This window comes from Lentinula edodes, assembly GCF_021015755.1.
Source record: "Lentinula edodes strain Le(Bin) 0899 ss11 chromosome Unknown C8R40scaffold_38, whole genome shotgun sequence".
NCBI lineage: Eukaryota > Fungi > Basidiomycota > Agaricomycetes > Agaricales > Omphalotaceae > Lentinula > Lentinula edodes.
The window spans coordinates 38,773-55,908 of record NW_025764344.1 but is presented as its reverse complement, the minus strand read 5'-3'; the positions used below and the strand labels follow the sequence as shown (position 1 = coordinate 55,908).

The following is a 17,136-nucleotide window of genomic DNA, read 5'->3' as shown; positions in this document are numbered from 1 at the left end:
GAACGTTCTATACTTGCCTGTCGCAATCCGATTGCGACTCTACCTCTGCTTCACAAATTGGCCGGGCTCTGGACATGTATAGTATTATCGAAGAGCTCAAGGCTGGACTTTAGTATATATGTACATCTCAAATACGTGCTTCAATATGTGCTCTTATATATGTACCTCGAAAATCAAAACATGCTCAGATGTAGCTATGAAGCAGTTTTGATCGACTTCTGGGCGAGCATTGCCCCATGGTCCACACAAAGAACAGTTCAGATTCATATTTCTGTAAGTACGACTAAGAAATTGAAAGGCATGAAAGACATGTACAGTTGACTGCTTTATGATATAAACAAAGTAAACGACTACTCTAACACCATCATATCTGTTCTAATAACAATGGGGGACTGGTCACGATTCTGTCTGGCCACAGCTTTTGCCTCATATCTACCACCTGTTTCGCGGTGCGTCTGTTTGCGCCATTTCGTATCTGGTGAATTGTTGCGTTTGAAAAAAGGAGTCTGAAAAAAAATCCAGCATGCATGCAGAACTCAACCAAGCATAAGCATACCTTATAGTAGAAGGATGAGCCGAATAGAGTGCAATACCCAACCAAGATAAGAAAAGCCAGTGTGATGGATATACGTAGCCATCTCCAGATCCTCTTCGGGAGATAAAAGCCAACAAGGACGTTATCCTGAGTCGAGGGAGCTTCAATTGAGGGGTTCTTGAGCTGCGTCTCTTCTACCGGGATACGCTTCTCAAAGATGACAACTTCTGCCGGCTGCTGGGCAGTCGATCCTGCGATCGCAATGAGATGGCGGTCGGGTAAAGTAATTGTCTACTTAAATTTGAGTACGATGTGAGAAGCCAATCATGTAGCTGTTTGCACTCACCGAGACCGGTTGAACAAGGCCCCCGCGGGGATAGCTCAATGTTTGAAGGGTTTCCTCGCGGTTAACATCATATACAACAGCACGACCGCGGTCAGTTCCTCCAACGACTATATTTTCTGACTCTCCAAATGTAACTTGTTTTGGGAACAATACGAGAGGAATCTCTGCTTCAAAGGTTTGAATCAACTCGAGGCTGCCTAGGCGGTAGAGCTGGAAACTTTTTCCGGTGTAGGCGACAAATTTGCTGGTTGTTTGATTCAAAGCGACGGAACCCCTGTCACGATAAAAGCAGCCATCGTTAACATGGGGCGATGGAAATTCCTTCGGAAACGTACATTGTCATTGGAGCATGCGACTTGCGACACTTGATCGCACCGGTCTTATAATCCAAGCAGTGTCTGTGCGAAGTTAAATGATATAATGTCTGTCAAATTTGAAGATCCACATACATTTCGCCTCCATAGGATGGGAAAACGAAGATGTCCCGAGTGATTTTGCACATACGAACTGTTTTCGGATTGACGCCTTCATCAAGGACAACAGAGAAAACCTTCGAAAACTCTCCGGAAGACGTCAAAGTCCAGACACTGATGTAACGGTTTCCCGTAGCTGCGACAACCCTCCCGATCCTGCCACTCGCAATATCCTGTTCGTGAACATCCACAGAGAGAACCTCGTCTTCTTTATTGTCCATTGGAGGCACACGATAAAGCAGCTGGAAAGTCTATACGCAGTTAGATGTATTTCAACAGATGTTTCCACACGTTAAACTCACCTTAGTCTCGTTATTCCAATCCCAGAGAATGATATCTCCACGCATAGTGCCCAGTAGTAATACGTGACGTTTGTTCTTCTGGAAGTAGACCCAAACGGATGCGGTTATAACATATTTCGGATTTTGAGGAGCAAAGAGCATATGTGGAAGTGAAGTAGGCGCGAGAGTTGATAGATCCCAAACGCAAACACCACTATATCCTAGATACAACTAGTAGGCATGAACTTGATAAATCACGGAGTTACTTACCAGCAGCCGCCAAGAATTTGGCTTTAGCTGAGAAAGCTAGAGATATTACCGCGTCACGCGGGCCTTGTAAGGTGGTTGTTGGCATATACTGAGAACTCATAGAGTCCTCGTCGAGGAAAGCACAAGGTAGAGATGAGTTAGGTGGCATGTACAAAGGGCGTTCATGAAGTACGCGTGGAGAAGTCCGGACCGAATTGGGCCCTTGTATCTTATGTCTTGTTTTCTTTATTTTCTTTACTTCATGCGTTTACCGAATTTATCAAGCGAAATCGGAGCCTTCGATCCCTTTGTCCATTTGCTTTGCAGAATTGCATCGGGTTTTCTTCGCCTTTGTCAGAGGCAAATATTAGCCTGCTTTCTCTCGAAGTCCTCAAATATGCAATCCCCACACCTTTCGACTCGTTCGAACTCAATCATGGATCCCTATCGTAACTTTGACCATCGTCCTCTATGTGCTGATCATAAGGAGATGCTTCCACCTCCCGTCGTAGCAGCTGCCGCCGACCACACTCCGATCGCTCCATCGAGTGGGCCAGTACGCACTCAGAAAGACACACTCAGAGTATCGCCCTACAGCAGTCCTTCTCCTGAACCACAGCCGCGCCGACAGCATACAGCTGTATTGCCCTCACCTTCGTCGCTCTCTATCGAATCGCTTTCCAGCGAACTCGAATACGACTCCGACAGAGAACGGATTGCACGTCTACGAAACACTCAGCGATACAGTGGCGATCATGGTGTGCCAATGGACAGAACTCCTTGCCGTGCCAAAAGTCCCACTGTCGATAATGTACATGCTTCCAGCTCGACTACAGGCAAAGCGACTCAAGGATCTGACAACATTCAGGCGGAAAGAGAATCTCGTTCACGCAAGAGTGTAACCTTCTCCGCGGAACCCACGAGAAGGCGCAGTCCACCTGCCCTTGTTTTCGAGGATGACTCCGATGATGATTTTCTGATACCAAAACCTCCTGGTGAGGTAGGAAGGCCTGGTCGCGGCGGATACTCTCTCTTTGAAGTCTTGGGATGGCCCAAGAAGAAGTACGATAAAGTCAAGGTATTGTCGTGATTCTGCAATGCGGTATGTAGCTCACAGTCTCTTATGCAACAGAAATACATCAACACCCTTGTTGAGGACCATCTGGAATGCGAGCTTCCTATGAGCGAACAATCGGTGGCAAATGTAAAAAGGGTTCGACAACAGGTGAGAATTCATGACTCAACTGTATGACTCTACTCTGACTCAAAGCTAGGCCGTCGAAAAGTACATATTCCTGAAGGAATACAGCGGGCTCTGGGCCGTCGATGACTTCATTCGGAACCATCTGAAATACCAGAAGTGTGTTCTCAAGAAGGAGAAGCTAGAGAAAATTGTAGCCGAAGCTCGACCTGCTGAGAAGAAGGATACGAGATCTCGAGCTAGTGGGAAGTGAACTCTTGTCGATTAACGCATTATCGTGGTATTCCCCATTACAAAATTCTCTATTTGACATACTCGTAACTGTACTCCGATATTAACTTTCAATAACTACAATGGTTTCACTCTTCAACAATTGGGCACTCATATGCTGCCTTTTAATGATAGGTTGTGAAATTCTAATTTTCGATTATATTGTAGATACAGGAGGTAATTAATTGCAGTCGTCATATGTGCATTTTGAGAGACAGGACGTCAGAGACACAAGGGAGGTGAGGATGAATGCAATCAGTCGATGACCTCGTTTCCCATGAGTGTCGGCAGACTGGTTCAAATGAGAGCAAGGCTACAAGGATGAATAAAAATGCACACCTTGGAATTGCAGATTCATCTCCAGCTGTGATTTCCACCTGAATCATAAGGCCCTTCCGCATAGCCTCCAGATAGTCAGGGCGATAGTACGACTGAGGAAGGTTTGCAGGAGGGGAGCGTTTGACCTGCTCCTCTCCACGAATCCGCGGAAGTCGTTTTCGCCCTACACCAGTGAAGAAGTGTTTCTCAAGTGCTCGGGTCATATCGACTTTGTCAAAAAGTTCATCGAACTGCGAATGGCGAAATGCAGGGGAGTATACAATGATTCCTTGTTTTCCTTGGGTGTCTAAAACCTCATCGTCGTCGGACATGCCCGCAATACCAAGTCGACTAAGAGCATTGAGGATATCGGACCAACAATTGTACTGTTGTTCATTGTCGAGAGCCTGCGCTATTTGTACCATGGCAGAAGCGATTTGAATGCGGCGTTCCAACTTCTGATCGTAGGAATATTAGTTCAGATGAACAGAAATTGGACTGCTGTGTACATACATACTCGCGCAACCTTCTCTTCTGACTTTCATGCTTCTTGCGCTGGTAGGCAAAGTCATAGATACCACCTTTAGATTTCACAATTTGGAGGAAAATATAGTTCAATCGTTCATCAAAAAGAGAAGACCAGTCCAAGTCCCTCTTGTCAATTCCGAAGTATTCAGGATCTGAGGAGGCGCGGTCAGATGCCGCACTTGCAAGGAACAAGACAACCATCTTGTTCCAAGGAGCGTTTCGCATCTTGGCTGCAGTTTTTGCGGAGGTGTCGAGTTTCATTGGAGGAGTAGGGTTGTGTGTGCTCGGACTTGCTAGATATGAACCTAGTTCATCAGCAGGGACAGTGAAATCCTGCCAATCGGATGGGTCGTCAACGCTGAGAAACTCATCAAGAACTTTTCGGGCAAGTTTCTAAGAAGAAACCTATGAAAAAAAAAGTGTGCTTAAAAGACGAAAACCTACATTTATGTGACGTCGAATTTCAGCATCTGTGTATGGCCTGTAAAATAGAGGTGTGGTCAGTGTATGGAGCATGGTATGAGATGTCTTATCAATGCGTACATCCTAAATCTCTTTATAAGACTTGAGTCCAGTAAGACTTGTGAGTCGGGTTGAAAGAGCGCCGGAACCAGGTCGGAACGTAGTCGGAGTTGTGGGCCGAAGTCTCTTGCTTCTCGCCATCGGTGATCGATCGTTATGGCCTCGTATAGAGATCTTCTAGCTGGACTCAAGGACGAGATCTTGCCTTCTTCAGCTCACTCTAACTCTCGACCGACCAGTTTAACAGAGGCGCGAACCCGAGCGTCTGCGGAAAAGTATAAAAATCTTTCACTCAATGATGAAATGGACTACGGACTTAGGGTCATGGCGGTTGGCATGTCTTCAGACGCCCCCCCGTCCCGTCCTTCGCATTCACAGCCTTTGAGTTCTTCGGTCAATGGATTCCACGAAGAAATCGCGAAAAAGACAGTAAGTACCAATCGTTGCAAATATCTGTACAAGCCGCATTGATAGGATCTGTCGCCTAAAGGTCAAGAGTATGCTCAAGAACACAGTGGCTTCTAATTCTTCGCCTGAAGAAGACTCACTAGAATCACTACTATCTCCCGATGCTCAAGGCCGTTTGCAGTTCGGTGATCCAAAACAACGTCACAAACGTACGACACAGGCCTTGACTACGATCTCTGCTATAACGGAGGCAACTCGTGGTCTAAAAGCCCAAATTGAAGCTATCTCATCATCCCATACCTCAGCAGAAATAAACGCCATCCTTTGCACTGTGGAGGATAATTCTGACGCTCTTCGTCATCATATCAGCTCTGTCACACGTACTGCAGTATCTGAAGAAGTCAAGGAAGCGAGAGCAATGCTGGATCTTTTGGATCAGGTAGTCAGCGTATGGAGAACAGATTACCCTGACTCTTCGCCCGTGAAAATTGACAACCGTATGTGCTCCATTTGACCTTTGGAATATGCTCTCACATTCAATCAATTCACAGGGAAGTATTTTTTCGACCCAGGTGAAGGTAAAAATGCTCCAACCCTCATTGCATACTGCATTGGCCTTGTCTCTCGAATTTTTGAACGAACAGCGCAGCGCGGGGCCAGTCTTACTCTGAAGTTATTGAAGTTGTTTGGTTATTTTATGGCAGTGCTAGGAAATCAGGAGCTCAATCCCGAACAAGAAGCAACTCTCGCTGCTATTCCTGAATCCATCGAAACCTTGGAACAAAAGTTTAACCTTGACATCGATTGTATAACGTATTCTGTCTGTCCGAAATGCAGCTACACACATCCTCCTTCTTATCCGAACGATGCCTCACATCCGGTTTACCCAACTGTCTGCTTAGAGAGAAAGGCATTGTCAGAGGAGCCATGCGGCACTTCCTTGCTGCTACACGGAAAACCTGTAAAGACATTCGAGTACTATCCCTTCTTCGATTGGTTCGGGAAGTTCTTATCGCTTCCAGGTATCGAGGAATACGGAGACCGGTTCTGTGACGTCGTTAGTAGCCATCAGACCATACCCGTCGACAAAGTAGATGAGACGGATGGGCGATTTGTCCATGAATTTTGTGCACAGGATGGGAAGATGTTCGTTGCTGAACGAGGAGAAGAAGGTCGTTGGTTTTTCATTCTAAATGCCGATTTCTTCAACGCCGAGGGGAATCGTATTCGTGGAAAGACGTCGTCAACTGGAATGTTGGCTATGACCTGCTTAAATCTCCCGCTACAAATACGAAACGACCATGCCTACATCTACATTCCCGGAATCATTCGAGGCCCACATGAGCCTAATGCGAACGATGCAGAACACCGCCATTTTTTGAGACCGCTGGTCGATGACTTGTTGAAAGGGTATACACGCGGTGTTCGACCCTATGCAACCTTTCGAACTCGCAACAACAAACATCGATACAAACGCATATTTCGCATTGCTCTCGCATTAGCTTTGATGGATTTTAAGGCTATACGACCATTCTGTGGCCTTCTGGATGTCACGTCTCACCACTTTTGCTTCTTTTGTGATTGTTGGCATGTCTCACATCTGGGACGGACTGATTATGAGAACTGGAAACCTCTGGATGATGACCTCCTGAGGAAAGCTGCTGAGATATGGATTAATTCTATGCTCAAGAACCGGAAGGCTATTGAACAGCTCTATGGTACCCGGTACTCAGAGCTCTGGCGCCTTCCTTATTGGCGCCTTCGTCAAATTGGCATAGATCCTATGCATGTGTTCTTCCTTATCCTTCTTCAGCGGTACTTCCGTGATATTCTCGGGCTGGACAACCCCGATGACCCCAAAAAGAAACTCGCAAAACCTAGGTTCAAATTTGCCTTCCAACATGAGTTTACCTCACCTCCCCCGTTATCATCTTTAGTTAAGGATGTACAAGTTCCTTCACAACGATGGAGCAGTTTAGTTGGATATGCTTCCCAACCCGCTGATGATCATCGACTTTCGTTGCTGAACTGGGAACATCTCACCACTGAACATTGCATCTGTCGACAAACCCGGTTAGACTCTTTGAAGGATGAGATCAGTAATGATAGTCGCGCATTTCAAGGTGTCCTGGAGATTCTAAACGATTTAACGGAACAGGCACCAGATTCATTGACGACGCAGAAGGTGTTGTTTGGGAGACTTCATAAACAGAAATGGAACTCACTTCTATATGTCTGTGACAACCTCGCTATTTTCCCTGACAATCGATGCCCGCAATATCAGGGAGTTTCGAAAATCGTCAAAAGCAATGCAACAAAGGCACACTTGACCAATCTCTTGATAGAGTGGGTACGTGTGATCTCTCCCTGATCTGTCTTCGTGCCTTCTGATGTATTCCCAGCGTATGAACAGTATCCAAGAAATGCAAGACTTCATATGGCCATTTTTTACACCCAAAAGTGGGCCACTACCTATTGCTCCGTGGGCTCCGACACCTCAATCTAATACTGGCAACATCCGTTCAAATACAACTCGCAAATTCACTCTTCAAGAGCGTTCAAAGCTCTTGACAGAACTAGGCAAATCTATGAATTACACATCTGCGGCAGGTATAGGCAGCATTCATCGGATACTTCAGCAACCGTTGGCTCCCAGTGAACTAGATGAACTCAAGAAGGCATTAAAGAAGTTGCCTGGGGACTCTCTCGCATATGTCTGCATTGATATCGAACAATTGCCTTCTGGGCAATTTTCGAAAGACGACATGGTGAGGCAATTAACAGCCTGGGTAATTATCAATAAAATTCTGCTGGATCGTGTTTCTGATACTCTAACTTCTTAGAGGATGACGAAGCCACTCAATCAGATCAATCCAACTGCTGTGGACTCTTCAGGCCTGTTGCGAAGAATCCAGCAAGTTGTACGTGAAGTTGTTACACCAGCTTGGGTGTCGAACCCACCTCGGAACGTGGGCCTCTATGAAGCAGGAGTCCTGAAGGCTGATCACTGGAGAACCCTATTTTCGATTCATGTTCCACTGGCAACGCTGAGCTTATGGAGAGAAACGTCACCTTTAGCTGCCGCAGATGCCTGCAATATGGCTTCTGTTGTCGACACAACCATGAATCTGTGCTGTGCATCATTGGTCATGACCAAGCGTAAACTGACTTTGAATCGGCGTGAGCAATTTCGACATCTCCTACGGCTGCATATTCTGGGGCTTCAGAAAAATTTTCCTGGATGGATCTTCCCCTCACACCATCTTGCATTTCATATCCATGATTTCATGGATTTATTCAGTGGAGTCCGCCACTGGTGGCTCTTTCCCTTTGAAAACCTGATTGGCAAATTACAACGTATCCCGACAAATCACAAGCCCGGTACGATATAAGTTTTTGAACTGCACATAGTATCTCATCCATAATAACCTACAGGTGAATTTGAACACACGACACTTCATTTTTTCAACAAAGGATCCAACTTTCGACAATATCTGCTACGACCTAATGCTCCGCCTATCCTTCAATACGCGCAGAGACTCATTGACAAAGCGTACAACTATGATCGTAGACCTGCTATGCAGGCTGACAGCGGCGATACTGATGAACTTTCCGATGAACTCTCCGTTGTGATACCGGAGCTTATGGCAGGTAATGTTGCCCCACCGCCCCCGGAGGCCACCGTTGCAAGCTCTCCGGAGCTCACCCAATTACTCGGAGAAGATCCTTACGAATCCTTTGCTCGAATCCCTGCAGCCAAGGGTGACTATACTATTCCACTCGAGAAAGCGCTAGGCAACAGCTACATTTCCTTCCAGCCAGCAGGTGATTACCAACCTGGTCAGCCCTGGCTGGCTGGTCAAATCGAACATATTTTCAGGCGACGCAAACAGAGTCCAATTGAACTAGCTATTCGTCGAAGCCAGTCCGTACATATGCCGGATCCGTTTTCTGAATTTTGGGAAAATGGCTTCGAGGCAAAGCTGGTTTCTCCAAAATTTTCGCGTACCTTGGAAATCATTCACTTGAAGCAAATCGCCGCACATTCAGCCAGATGGACTATATCCGATGATTTGGTCGTTGCCGTTAACCTTTGCTCAGTGCGCTAACCTATCCTAATTATCCCTTCGTACTGCTGACTGTTCACTCCTCAGGCTTGATTGTTGACATCTTCTCGAGGACCAAACGGCTTTGTTTTACATATAACTTGAGTTACCTTATAGTTAAGCTCAGATGAATACGTATCATGTACTGGCAATTCCAGATTTTCAATGTAGATAATATTGTGCTACCATTATCGAGACAAGTACATGAAAGTAGTGATCAACGCAGTAAGAAGGATATCTAGTAAGGAGAATCGTAGTCTACGACATCTACTTCAGAAGAACATTCGGTGGACGAGAAGTGGTAAGGCCAGACAAGAGCACTGCAGGGTGCAATAGGCCTTCGTAGGATAATGCGCAAGGAATTAGCCCTAGCCTGGAGATGGTGAGATTCGATGGGCGTGAAGCGGCCGATGATGACGTGACAGAAGGGACATTCAGGCTTGGTTCCGTGCTCAAGATAAGTCATTGCCCAGGCTGAGATACAAGAAGCACAAAAAAAGTGGCCACAGGACAAGCTAGATTGAAGAGTAAGTTAAGAAATCAGCACTGCATGCGGCATAAGGCGTACAAGTGGGGTCTGTTGACAATATTATAGCAGATTTTGCATTCCAGGTCGCGCTCCTCGCGCTCGAGATGGGCTTCATACTGCTCCGTCATTAACTCGAGCTTTCCTGTTGCTTCCTGGGGGCCCCGTAGAGAAGAGCAAGACAAGAGACGTGGTCTGTCATGCGCTTTAAGTTGCTCCTTTGTAGCCTGAAGTTTTCGTACAAGCGTCTTCGGCGTGTGACGGAGAGGCTTCTACAGTCATTCATGAGTACATTAGCATTTGTATCTGCAAGTAAATCATGGCACGTACTTTCGACGACCCCTCTTTCAACAGCCCCACCAAATTAGATGCTTCAGTGGCAGAGATCTGAGTTGGGTCCTCATATGAGGTAAGGTTTGCTCCGTCGTGAGCGAGTTCAGATTCGAAGAGCTTCTTGTTGCGTTGAGCAGAACGCATGCGTCGTTGATGGGGACCGTATGTGTCCATCTTTGCATTCGCAAAAACACGAGCTTCATTGATCGTCCGAGGTAAGCAGTCGATGAGAGACATTCTATCAAGATTCTAAGGTCAGCTAGGTATACCACAGTAGAGAAGATTCACTCACATCGATATTTGAGTGAAATCAATGCAGGAGAGGGATTGAAAATGCAAAAGCTGACATGAATGCGACACCTTTATAGGGCTTATAACAAAGGATCTTTGTCTGTGAGTCTTAAAATTCATCATAAAGGGATCAATATCTCTTACCTGTTATTCGACAAAGACACATATTCCATATTATTTGAGCATGTCGCAAGTACGAAGATAGAAAGCAAATTCCGTCCATTAGCAACTAAAGAGGAAGAACGCTTCTTCATTATCGTCAAGTTAGTTGCTAATCATGTCATAAGCTGTCCGTGCTGGGTTGGAAGAGACCCGTTCTCTGGATAGGTTGGACGAGGTCCGTTTTATAAGTTGAAGCTCGTCAGCGTATAAGAAAAGGTCGGGTCTGGCTTTCACTGCCGGCCCGCAGGGCATGTGCCGAACATTCCAAAGCCTTCTTGGGCACTTCCTTTCTGTGCCACAGTTGTTTTCTCCATCCCTATCTACATACCTATTTTAGACTGCCTGATAATGTCGTGACCATCAGGATGAGAGTAACCTCAGGATTACCCTAAGACGAACCGATAATTGGCATTGCCCTCTGAGCTTTCCCTCGGTGGATGTTCATCGGCTATGCGTCGGGTAGACTTCTCCCGCCTTTCGCCCAATTTGTTTCTTTGCTGGGAAAGTGAATAAATCCCAAAAGGAAAAGTATATAAATTCTGATTTCTTTCCCAGCCCGGAAAGGAATTATTTATCCGAGGGGAAAAGGTCTGATAAAGGAAAACAGTCCCATTTCTTTTACCCCTTAGGATTATAAAGGGGAAATATTTCTTTTCCAAGCCATAAAAGCGATTTAATTTGACTATATATCTTAGCTAGGAAAATCTCTGAGAAAGGAAATGTTTTCCATTATTTTTCTGGTTCGGAATTCAAAACCTTTCACAGGCAGAAATTATACCGAGAAAGGAAATAATTCCCATAGAGTTTCTCAGACAGTTTCCCAGCCGGGATTCGAAGCCCCTGGCGCAGTGTGAGGCGCAAAATTGCCTCACCGGAATACTATTGGAACGACTTTCAATGACTCAATCTCGGTCACTTTTGAGTTTCGTCTGCTCTTCATGGTATAACTTTGAGCCTACCCACTCCATAATCTTTATTTCTCCTCATGATTGAGCTCCCTTTCGATCTTTGGTGGAAGATTTTCGAAATACTTCCCCCAGACGCGCGCGCACAGTTTCGTACTGTCAACCGTCTCTTCTTGGAGATTGCACGTAGAGTTCAGTACCGTAATCTTGTCATAGATGGATACGGGAAACGGACCAAGCGTTTGTTGAAGAGTATAAAGTAAGCTGTACTGCCCGCAACAATAATTCGAATACATAATGATGTTGGCATACAGCTTGTTCTCGTTAGGCTACCATGTCCAGTCACTGCACATCCAACCATGGGCTGTTTCCAACGTGCCTTCGTCAAAAACTTACCGCGGACCTAGCGGTCGAGTTTCCTCTGTTTTTGACCATGTACATTCGTTTTTTGACTCTGACTATCCAACGCGCAGAGCCGAAGCTCTCGTCAGGAAACGAATGCGGAAGCAGATCCAACTGGTTAAGGAAACAGCAAAAACACTTGGGTTCGTTCAAGAATACAGTGTCGAATGGAATGTCGATAGACCATACCATCCAGAATTCTTCACTGCTTTCTTGTCTTTGGTTGATGTTTCACCCTTCGGACGGACGCTCACCAAACTTTCTTTGAAGGTCCCTACAGACAGACTTGTTTGCTTGGCTTCCCTAGATCTCCCTGCCCTCGAACAGCTGGACATTCAGCTAGTCACCATGTCACTTTCAGAAAGGTATATCAACGATTGTTTCGACAACTTCGCTGTCTTCGTAAACAATTTATACGATACTCTGCGTTCGCTGTCGATCTCCTCTACCCACATATCCCTTAACCTCAATCTCTACCGCCTCTTCTACCTCCTTGGAGATTTCCCGCACCTTCATTCCCTGGGCCTCACAATTCCTTACGATGGGGCCCATCTTTCATCCTTGGACAGTTTGCAATCGTTCATACAGAAGCACGGGCGGACCCTCCAGGAACTCAAGCTTCTGTGCAATCGCTCCGCTGCAAGGACCCGGCCTAATGACCCTTGTGCTAAATACTGGATCCAGCGCACCATTACAGATATATTTACGTTCGGTAACCTCTCGAATATCTGTAGCCTCGAACTTGCTCTTCGTCCACTGAGGAGTGAACTAACTCCATTTCTAAATGTCCTTGCTTCTGTAGCCAATCAACTGGAATCTCTTGTCCTCACTGATGACGCCTTAACTCCTGGTGAAGTAGAACGAGTTCTCGCGGTACTAACTTGCAAATTTTCTGCTGGTACAAATGGAGGTGTCGTTGAGTACTCCAATTTACGCCATCTGGCTGTTCGTTTGCAATACCTATGTCTATTCACGGTAGACCTCATCGCATCGAAGCTTCGTCTATTACACTCCTTGAAATTGACCTTTTCGGATGTCAGACTTCATCACTACGACGAGGCTCAATTATCATATGCTTATGCATATTCCGAAATACTGGTCAGTCGTATCCTTCAATTCAGGTCGCACAATGTTGCTTACAGGGAATTCCTCCGCTCACCACAGGGGCTCTTTTATGCCGAACTAACCACTCGATGGTATTCGGAATGGAAATTGTCTTCATTGGCCATATCTGAATGCCCTTACCGTTTGGAATGGGGAAAAGATATGGAAAAAGCTTTCACAAAGTGCATTCCAACACTCGTCTCATTCAAGGTGTTCTCTGTAACCTCGTGAGCTTCGAGTTTTGCATCGATGCATCGATGCGTGTCCTAGTTATATCTTCGGATTTCCTGCGCATTTGTCAATGTATATCACCAACTGTAACGACTATTGTAATTTGTATGATATGTAAATAATGTATGTATGTATGTACTGTATATCCGCCAAAATTCTAAACTGGACTGATAATCGAGATGTTATGAAGGCACTGCAGCAAACTGTACATAGGGCAGCAGCGTTGACAGAGACTGGTCTCGCAGCATAATCCGTCAAATTGTACAACATGTATATATAATCTCCGTCCGATCTTCTCGTTCAAAACATATTAGACGTCCCAGAAGACCGAGCGATCTGTACGGATGGGGAGTTACCGGGGATCCAAGGCAACTTGAGCTTGCGCAAATTTTGCAATAGGATCGTTGGAGCGCTGTTATAGCTGTTCGTTCCACAGCAAGATGGATGTGGAATGGACGTCAAAACTGACTCATACTTTTTCATTTATTTGTGAAAGTTATAATAACGAAGTGTTTTGACCAAAACTCCCATCACTAATATATCATGCTGGTTGTAGCCTCTTCCTCGTTGCGAGCTGGACGAAGGGCTGCCATCGTCATAGGAGGCCAACGCCAGGCTGCTGTACATGTCGTTCGCAAGTCTGGAACAAGGAGTTTACAGCAGTCAGTTGCGCAGACAGACCGAGTTCGTGATGTTGAATTCTATGGAATAAAAAATCTAAATATTGACTACCATTGCAGGATACTATTACTCGACTTCTTTACTCCCTAGGTTCAAAACGAGAAGTTGAACGCCATCTGCGGATCTTTTCATCCGCTTCACATCCTTCTCAGCCAGCCAAGTTCGCGGTCATCAAGGTCGGAGGCGCAGTACTCGACCAAATTGATGAGCTTGCTCTCAGTTTAAGCTTTCTCTACCGCGTTGGCCTCTACCCGGTTGTCCTTCACGGGGGTGGGCCGCAATTAAACGGGCTCATTGAGCGTGCTGGTGTTGTACCTGATTACATTGATGGAATTCGGGTCACTGGTCAGTCACTATCACTTCGCTTGATGCATTGTATGACCAGTTTCTAATTGGATTACTCTCACAGACACCAAGACTTTGCAAATTGCACGTCGGGTTTTCTTAGAAGAGAACTTGAAGCTTGTCGGAGCCCTTGAAAAGCTCGGAACTCGCGCCAGGCCGATCACTTCCGGTGTCTTCACCGCTGACTACCTTGACAAGGACAAGTATGGTCTCGTCGGAAAGATCATTAAAGTCGACAGGCGTCCCGTTGAAGCTTCTATTCGTGCAGGAGCCCTCCCTATCCTTACCAGTCTTGCTGAATCCCCAGATGGGCAAATCCTGAACGTCAATGCAGACATTGCAGCAGGCGAAGTTGCCAAAGAGTTTGAGCCGATGAAGATTGTATTCCTTAATGAAAAAGGTGGCCTTTTCCACGGAGTAACTGGAGAGAAAATTAGCGTCATAAGCCTGGACGAGGTTCGTTCATATTGCTTTTTTGATTTCGCCCCTGCTGACTGCATATTCAGGAATATGATACGTTGATGAAGGAGCCTTGGGTCAAGTTCGGAACGAAGCTCAAACTCCGCGAATTCAAGGAGCTACTTGATTACCTTCCTCGCACATCCTCCGTTGCTGTCATTTCTGCCTCTTCTCTCCAGAAAGAATTATTTACCGATAGCGGCGCAGGCACTCTCATCCGTAGGGGTTACAAACTCTTCAAACATGACAGCATAGAAAGTCTTGGGGCAGACAGATTCCGTCAGGTTATTCATGATCGCGATCCTGAAGTCATCTCAGGCGACCAAAGCGTTACGGAGGTGCTCAACCGCATTCAGAAGACACCCTACACTATTTATGGCGATGAGCCTATGGATGTCTTCGCAGTCGTCTCACATCCTGAAGGCGAGATGCCTGTCATGTCGAAACTCCTTTCCTCTCGTAGTGGCGTACTGAACAGCGTTGTGGACAATGTCTTCAACGCTATCAAAAAAGATCACAGGAAGCTTTTCTGGACCGCTCAAGTTGACGACGAGAACCGGTCGTGGCACTTTGAGCGCGCAGACGGTAGTTTTACTCGGGCTGGAAAGAGTCTTTTCTGGTACGGTATCCAGGATGTGACAGAAGTTGAGAAAGTCGTGCGTGACTTTGAGGCCAAACAACGTATTGAACGTTCGTACCTACCTGTTGGTCCTGGAGCTCCCCCGCACAAAGCCGGTGCAGCAGCAACACCTGCAGGTACTCGTGCGTTCTCGACCTGGATCAGGGGAAGGAATATTCCTGGATCGTCGCGCGGATATGCTACTTCTGTGGCAGACGCACCTAGCCCCGTGTCCACGGAGATTAAACGTCTCGGACTCATTGGTGCACGAGGTTTCACTGGTCAGGCACTCACCAATATTCTCTCGGGCCACCCCTACCTAAATTTAACCCATGTTTCTTCTCGCCAACTCGCTGGCTATCCTCTTACCGGATATAGAACTCCTGTCACATACAGTAATCTTTCCCCGGAGGATGTGGAGAGAATGGAGAAGGACGGCGAAGTGGATGCTTGGGTCATGGCGTTGCCAAATGGCGCTTGTAAGCCGTTCGTCGATGCTGTTGACCGTGGCTCAAAAGAGAGGTCCTCGGAACCGAGTGCGATTGTCGATCTTAGCGCAGACTATAGGTTTGAGAAGGAGTGGGTGTACGGGCTTCCTGGTGAGCGGCACGCTTCTGATGGGCTATAAAGAACACTGTGTACTTATTTAAATGAAATTTAATCGTCTTTTTGTTTACTTCGTATGCTTGCCACAGAGCTCTACGGACGAGATGCAATTCGCGCAGCGAAACGAATTTCTAATCCAGGGTGCTACTCTACTTCTGCGCAAATGCTAATCGCTCCGCTGCTGAAATATGTTAAGCCTGGAGCATGGCCTACTGTGTTCGGTCTATCTGGGTACAGCGGCGCGGGAACCATTTCAAGCAATGACCCTGACGGTCGTCCTATCAGTCTACCAAAAGTCACTCCAGACTCACTCGGAGGAGGTGTTCGCCCTTACTCACTTACAGACCACATTCACGAGCGCGAGGCGGCGTTCCATCTATCTACGATGCTTTCTGACCCTTCATCGTCGACGATGAAATTGGCGTTTATCCCAGCAGTGGCTCCATGGTTTAGTGGGATCATTTCGACGTTGTCGATGCCGCTTAGTGAACAACTTACCGCTCGGGATGTCGCCTCGCTGTATGAGCAGAAATATCAAGGGGAGCAGCTAGTGAAGATCAAGAAGGAGGTACCCACGTTGGCTGATATTGAGGGCAAACATTCATGGGTAGTGGGAGGAATACAGGTGCATAGTGAGGGTGATCGTGTGGTCATTGTGGTATGCTCTATATCCTATGTCGGAAAGTCTGTTTGCTCAAAATAAATGATCACAGGGTGGACTCGATAACTTGTTAAAAGGTGCTGCGACCCAGTGTTTACAGGTAAACAATTTCATACCCAGCCTTCTGTCATTTGCAAATAATTTATCCTACAGAACTTGAATCTTGCTCTTGGGTACGACGAGTTGGCTGGAATTCCTAACTCTGCTTAATAGATAATCGGATTCTGTACGATTTCTGAGGTGATTCATGAGGGGAACAAATGCGCGAACTATACATATCACCGTAGAATAAAATCATTTAGTTTACTTACTGGCCTGAGGACTACATAAACTGAGAATTCATTTTCTATTCTAAATTACGCGCCGCACAGCCACCTTCCCAATCGATCTCGGGATACAACTCTTCTTTCTTCTGAACCATCTTTACAGTACACAGCGCTATCCAACATTGGCAAACCCCAACAGCCCGTCACAATTTTGCTTTTGATCCTCGATTAACCCCGAGGCCTAAGTAGAAATCAGGTCCATAGGTTGAACGATAACATCCCCTCAACAGCAGGCGAACTTCAGAAAG

The 17,136-nt window shown here is 46.2% G+C and overlaps 8 protein-coding genes across 8 annotated transcripts; 5 read left to right on the top strand and 3 right to left on the bottom strand.

Annotated features, from left to right (window-relative positions):
* Positions 1-742: 742 nt before the first annotated feature.
* On the bottom strand, positions 743-1,999 carry C8R40DRAFT_1025011 (WD40-repeat-containing domain protein; the record flags this gene model as incomplete). Its single annotated transcript, XM_046223068.1, has 6 exons — positions 743-826; positions 882-1,155; positions 1,217-1,279; positions 1,331-1,605; positions 1,657-1,856; positions 1,906-1,999. Coding segments are annotated over 6 exons (990 nt in total), but the record flags the coding sequence as incomplete, so codon positions are not given.
* A 321-nt stretch (positions 2,000-2,320) lies between these two features.
* On the top strand, positions 2,321-3,338 carry C8R40DRAFT_1072574 (uncharacterized protein; the record flags this gene model as incomplete). Its single annotated transcript, XM_046226477.1, has 4 exons — positions 2,321-2,642; positions 2,721-2,962; positions 3,017-3,109; positions 3,159-3,338. 4 exons carry the CDS (start codon positions 2,321-2,323, stop codon positions 3,336-3,338), a joined length of 837 nt encoding a protein of 278 aa, XP_046082360.1.
* A 385-nt stretch (positions 3,339-3,723) lies between these two features.
* Positions 3,724-4,134, bottom strand: C8R40DRAFT_1024592 (uncharacterized protein; the record flags this gene model as incomplete). Its single annotated transcript, XM_046223060.1, has 1 exon — positions 3,724-4,134. A coding segment is annotated over one exon (411 nt), but the record flags the coding sequence as incomplete, so codon positions are not given.
* A 925-nt stretch (positions 4,135-5,059) lies between these two features.
* C8R40DRAFT_1072572 (uncharacterized protein) lies at positions 5,060-5,645 on the top strand (the record flags this gene model as incomplete). Its single annotated transcript, XM_046226476.1, has 2 exons — positions 5,060-5,152; positions 5,214-5,645. The coding sequence occupies 2 exons, from the start codon at positions 5,060-5,062 to the stop codon at positions 5,643-5,645; spliced, it is 525 nt and encodes a 174-aa protein (XP_046082358.1).
* Positions 5,646-6,812: 1,167 nt separating this feature from the next.
* C8R40DRAFT_1055085 (uncharacterized protein) lies at positions 6,813-8,523 on the top strand (the record flags this gene model as incomplete). Its single annotated transcript, XM_046224978.1, has 2 exons — positions 6,813-6,946; positions 7,977-8,523. The coding sequence occupies 2 exons, from the start codon at positions 6,813-6,815 to the stop codon at positions 8,521-8,523; spliced, it is 681 nt and encodes a 226-aa protein (XP_046082357.1).
* A 952-nt stretch (positions 8,524-9,475) lies between these two features.
* Positions 9,476-10,333, bottom strand: C8R40DRAFT_1174676 (uncharacterized protein; the record flags this gene model as incomplete). Its single annotated transcript, XM_046232210.1, has 3 exons — positions 9,476-9,752; positions 9,806-10,035; positions 10,094-10,333. The coding sequence occupies 3 exons, from the start codon at positions 10,331-10,333 to the stop codon at positions 9,476-9,478; spliced, it is 747 nt and encodes a 248-aa protein (XP_046082356.1).
* A 987-nt stretch (positions 10,334-11,320) lies between these two features.
* C8R40DRAFT_1122420 (uncharacterized protein) lies at positions 11,321-13,289 on the top strand. The gene is made up of 3 exons (XM_046228860.1): positions 11,321-11,713; positions 11,769-12,954; positions 13,021-13,289. The coding sequence occupies exons 1-3, from the start codon at positions 11,535-11,537 to the stop codon at positions 13,189-13,191; spliced, it is 1,536 nt and encodes a 511-aa protein (XP_046082355.1). The 5' UTR covers positions 11,321-11,534; the 3' UTR covers positions 13,192-13,289.
* Positions 13,290-16,908, top strand: C8R40DRAFT_1122418 (uncharacterized protein). The gene is made up of 7 exons (XM_046228859.1): positions 13,290-13,875; positions 13,932-14,217; positions 14,282-14,673; positions 14,724-15,894; positions 15,991-16,559; positions 16,615-16,662; positions 16,716-16,908. The coding sequence occupies exons 1-7, from the start codon at positions 13,735-13,737 to the stop codon at positions 16,770-16,772; spliced, it is 2,664 nt and encodes an 887-aa protein (XP_046082354.1). The 5' UTR covers positions 13,290-13,734; the 3' UTR covers positions 16,773-16,908.
* Positions 16,909-17,136: the final 228 nt, after the last annotated feature.

Excerpts from the sequence above, each read along its gene's own strand:
- C8R40DRAFT_1122420 (XM_046228860.1), top strand. The coding sequence starts at position 11,535 with ATGATTGAGCTCCCTTTCGATCTTTGGTGGAAGATTTTCGAAATACTT. Across the intron at positions 11,714-11,768 it reads CGTTTGTTGAAGAGTATAAA|CTTGTTCTCGTTAGGCTACC; the intron begins GTAAGCTGTACT and ends GTTGGCATACAG. Across the intron at positions 12,955-13,020 it reads ATGCATATTCCGAAATACTG|GGGCTCTTTTATGCCGAACT; the intron begins GTCAGTCGTATC and ends CGCTCACCACAG.
- C8R40DRAFT_1122418 (XM_046228859.1), top strand. The coding sequence starts at position 13,735 with ATGCTGGTTGTAGCCTCTTCCTCGTTGCGAGCTGGACGAAGGGCTGCC. Across the intron at positions 15,895-15,990 it reads GTGGGTGTACGGGCTTCCTG|AGCTCTACGGACGAGATGCA; the intron begins GTGAGCGGCACG and ends TGCTTGCCACAG. Across the intron at positions 16,560-16,614 it reads GTGATCGTGTGGTCATTGTG|GGTGGACTCGATAACTTGTT; the intron begins GTATGCTCTATA and ends AAATGATCACAG.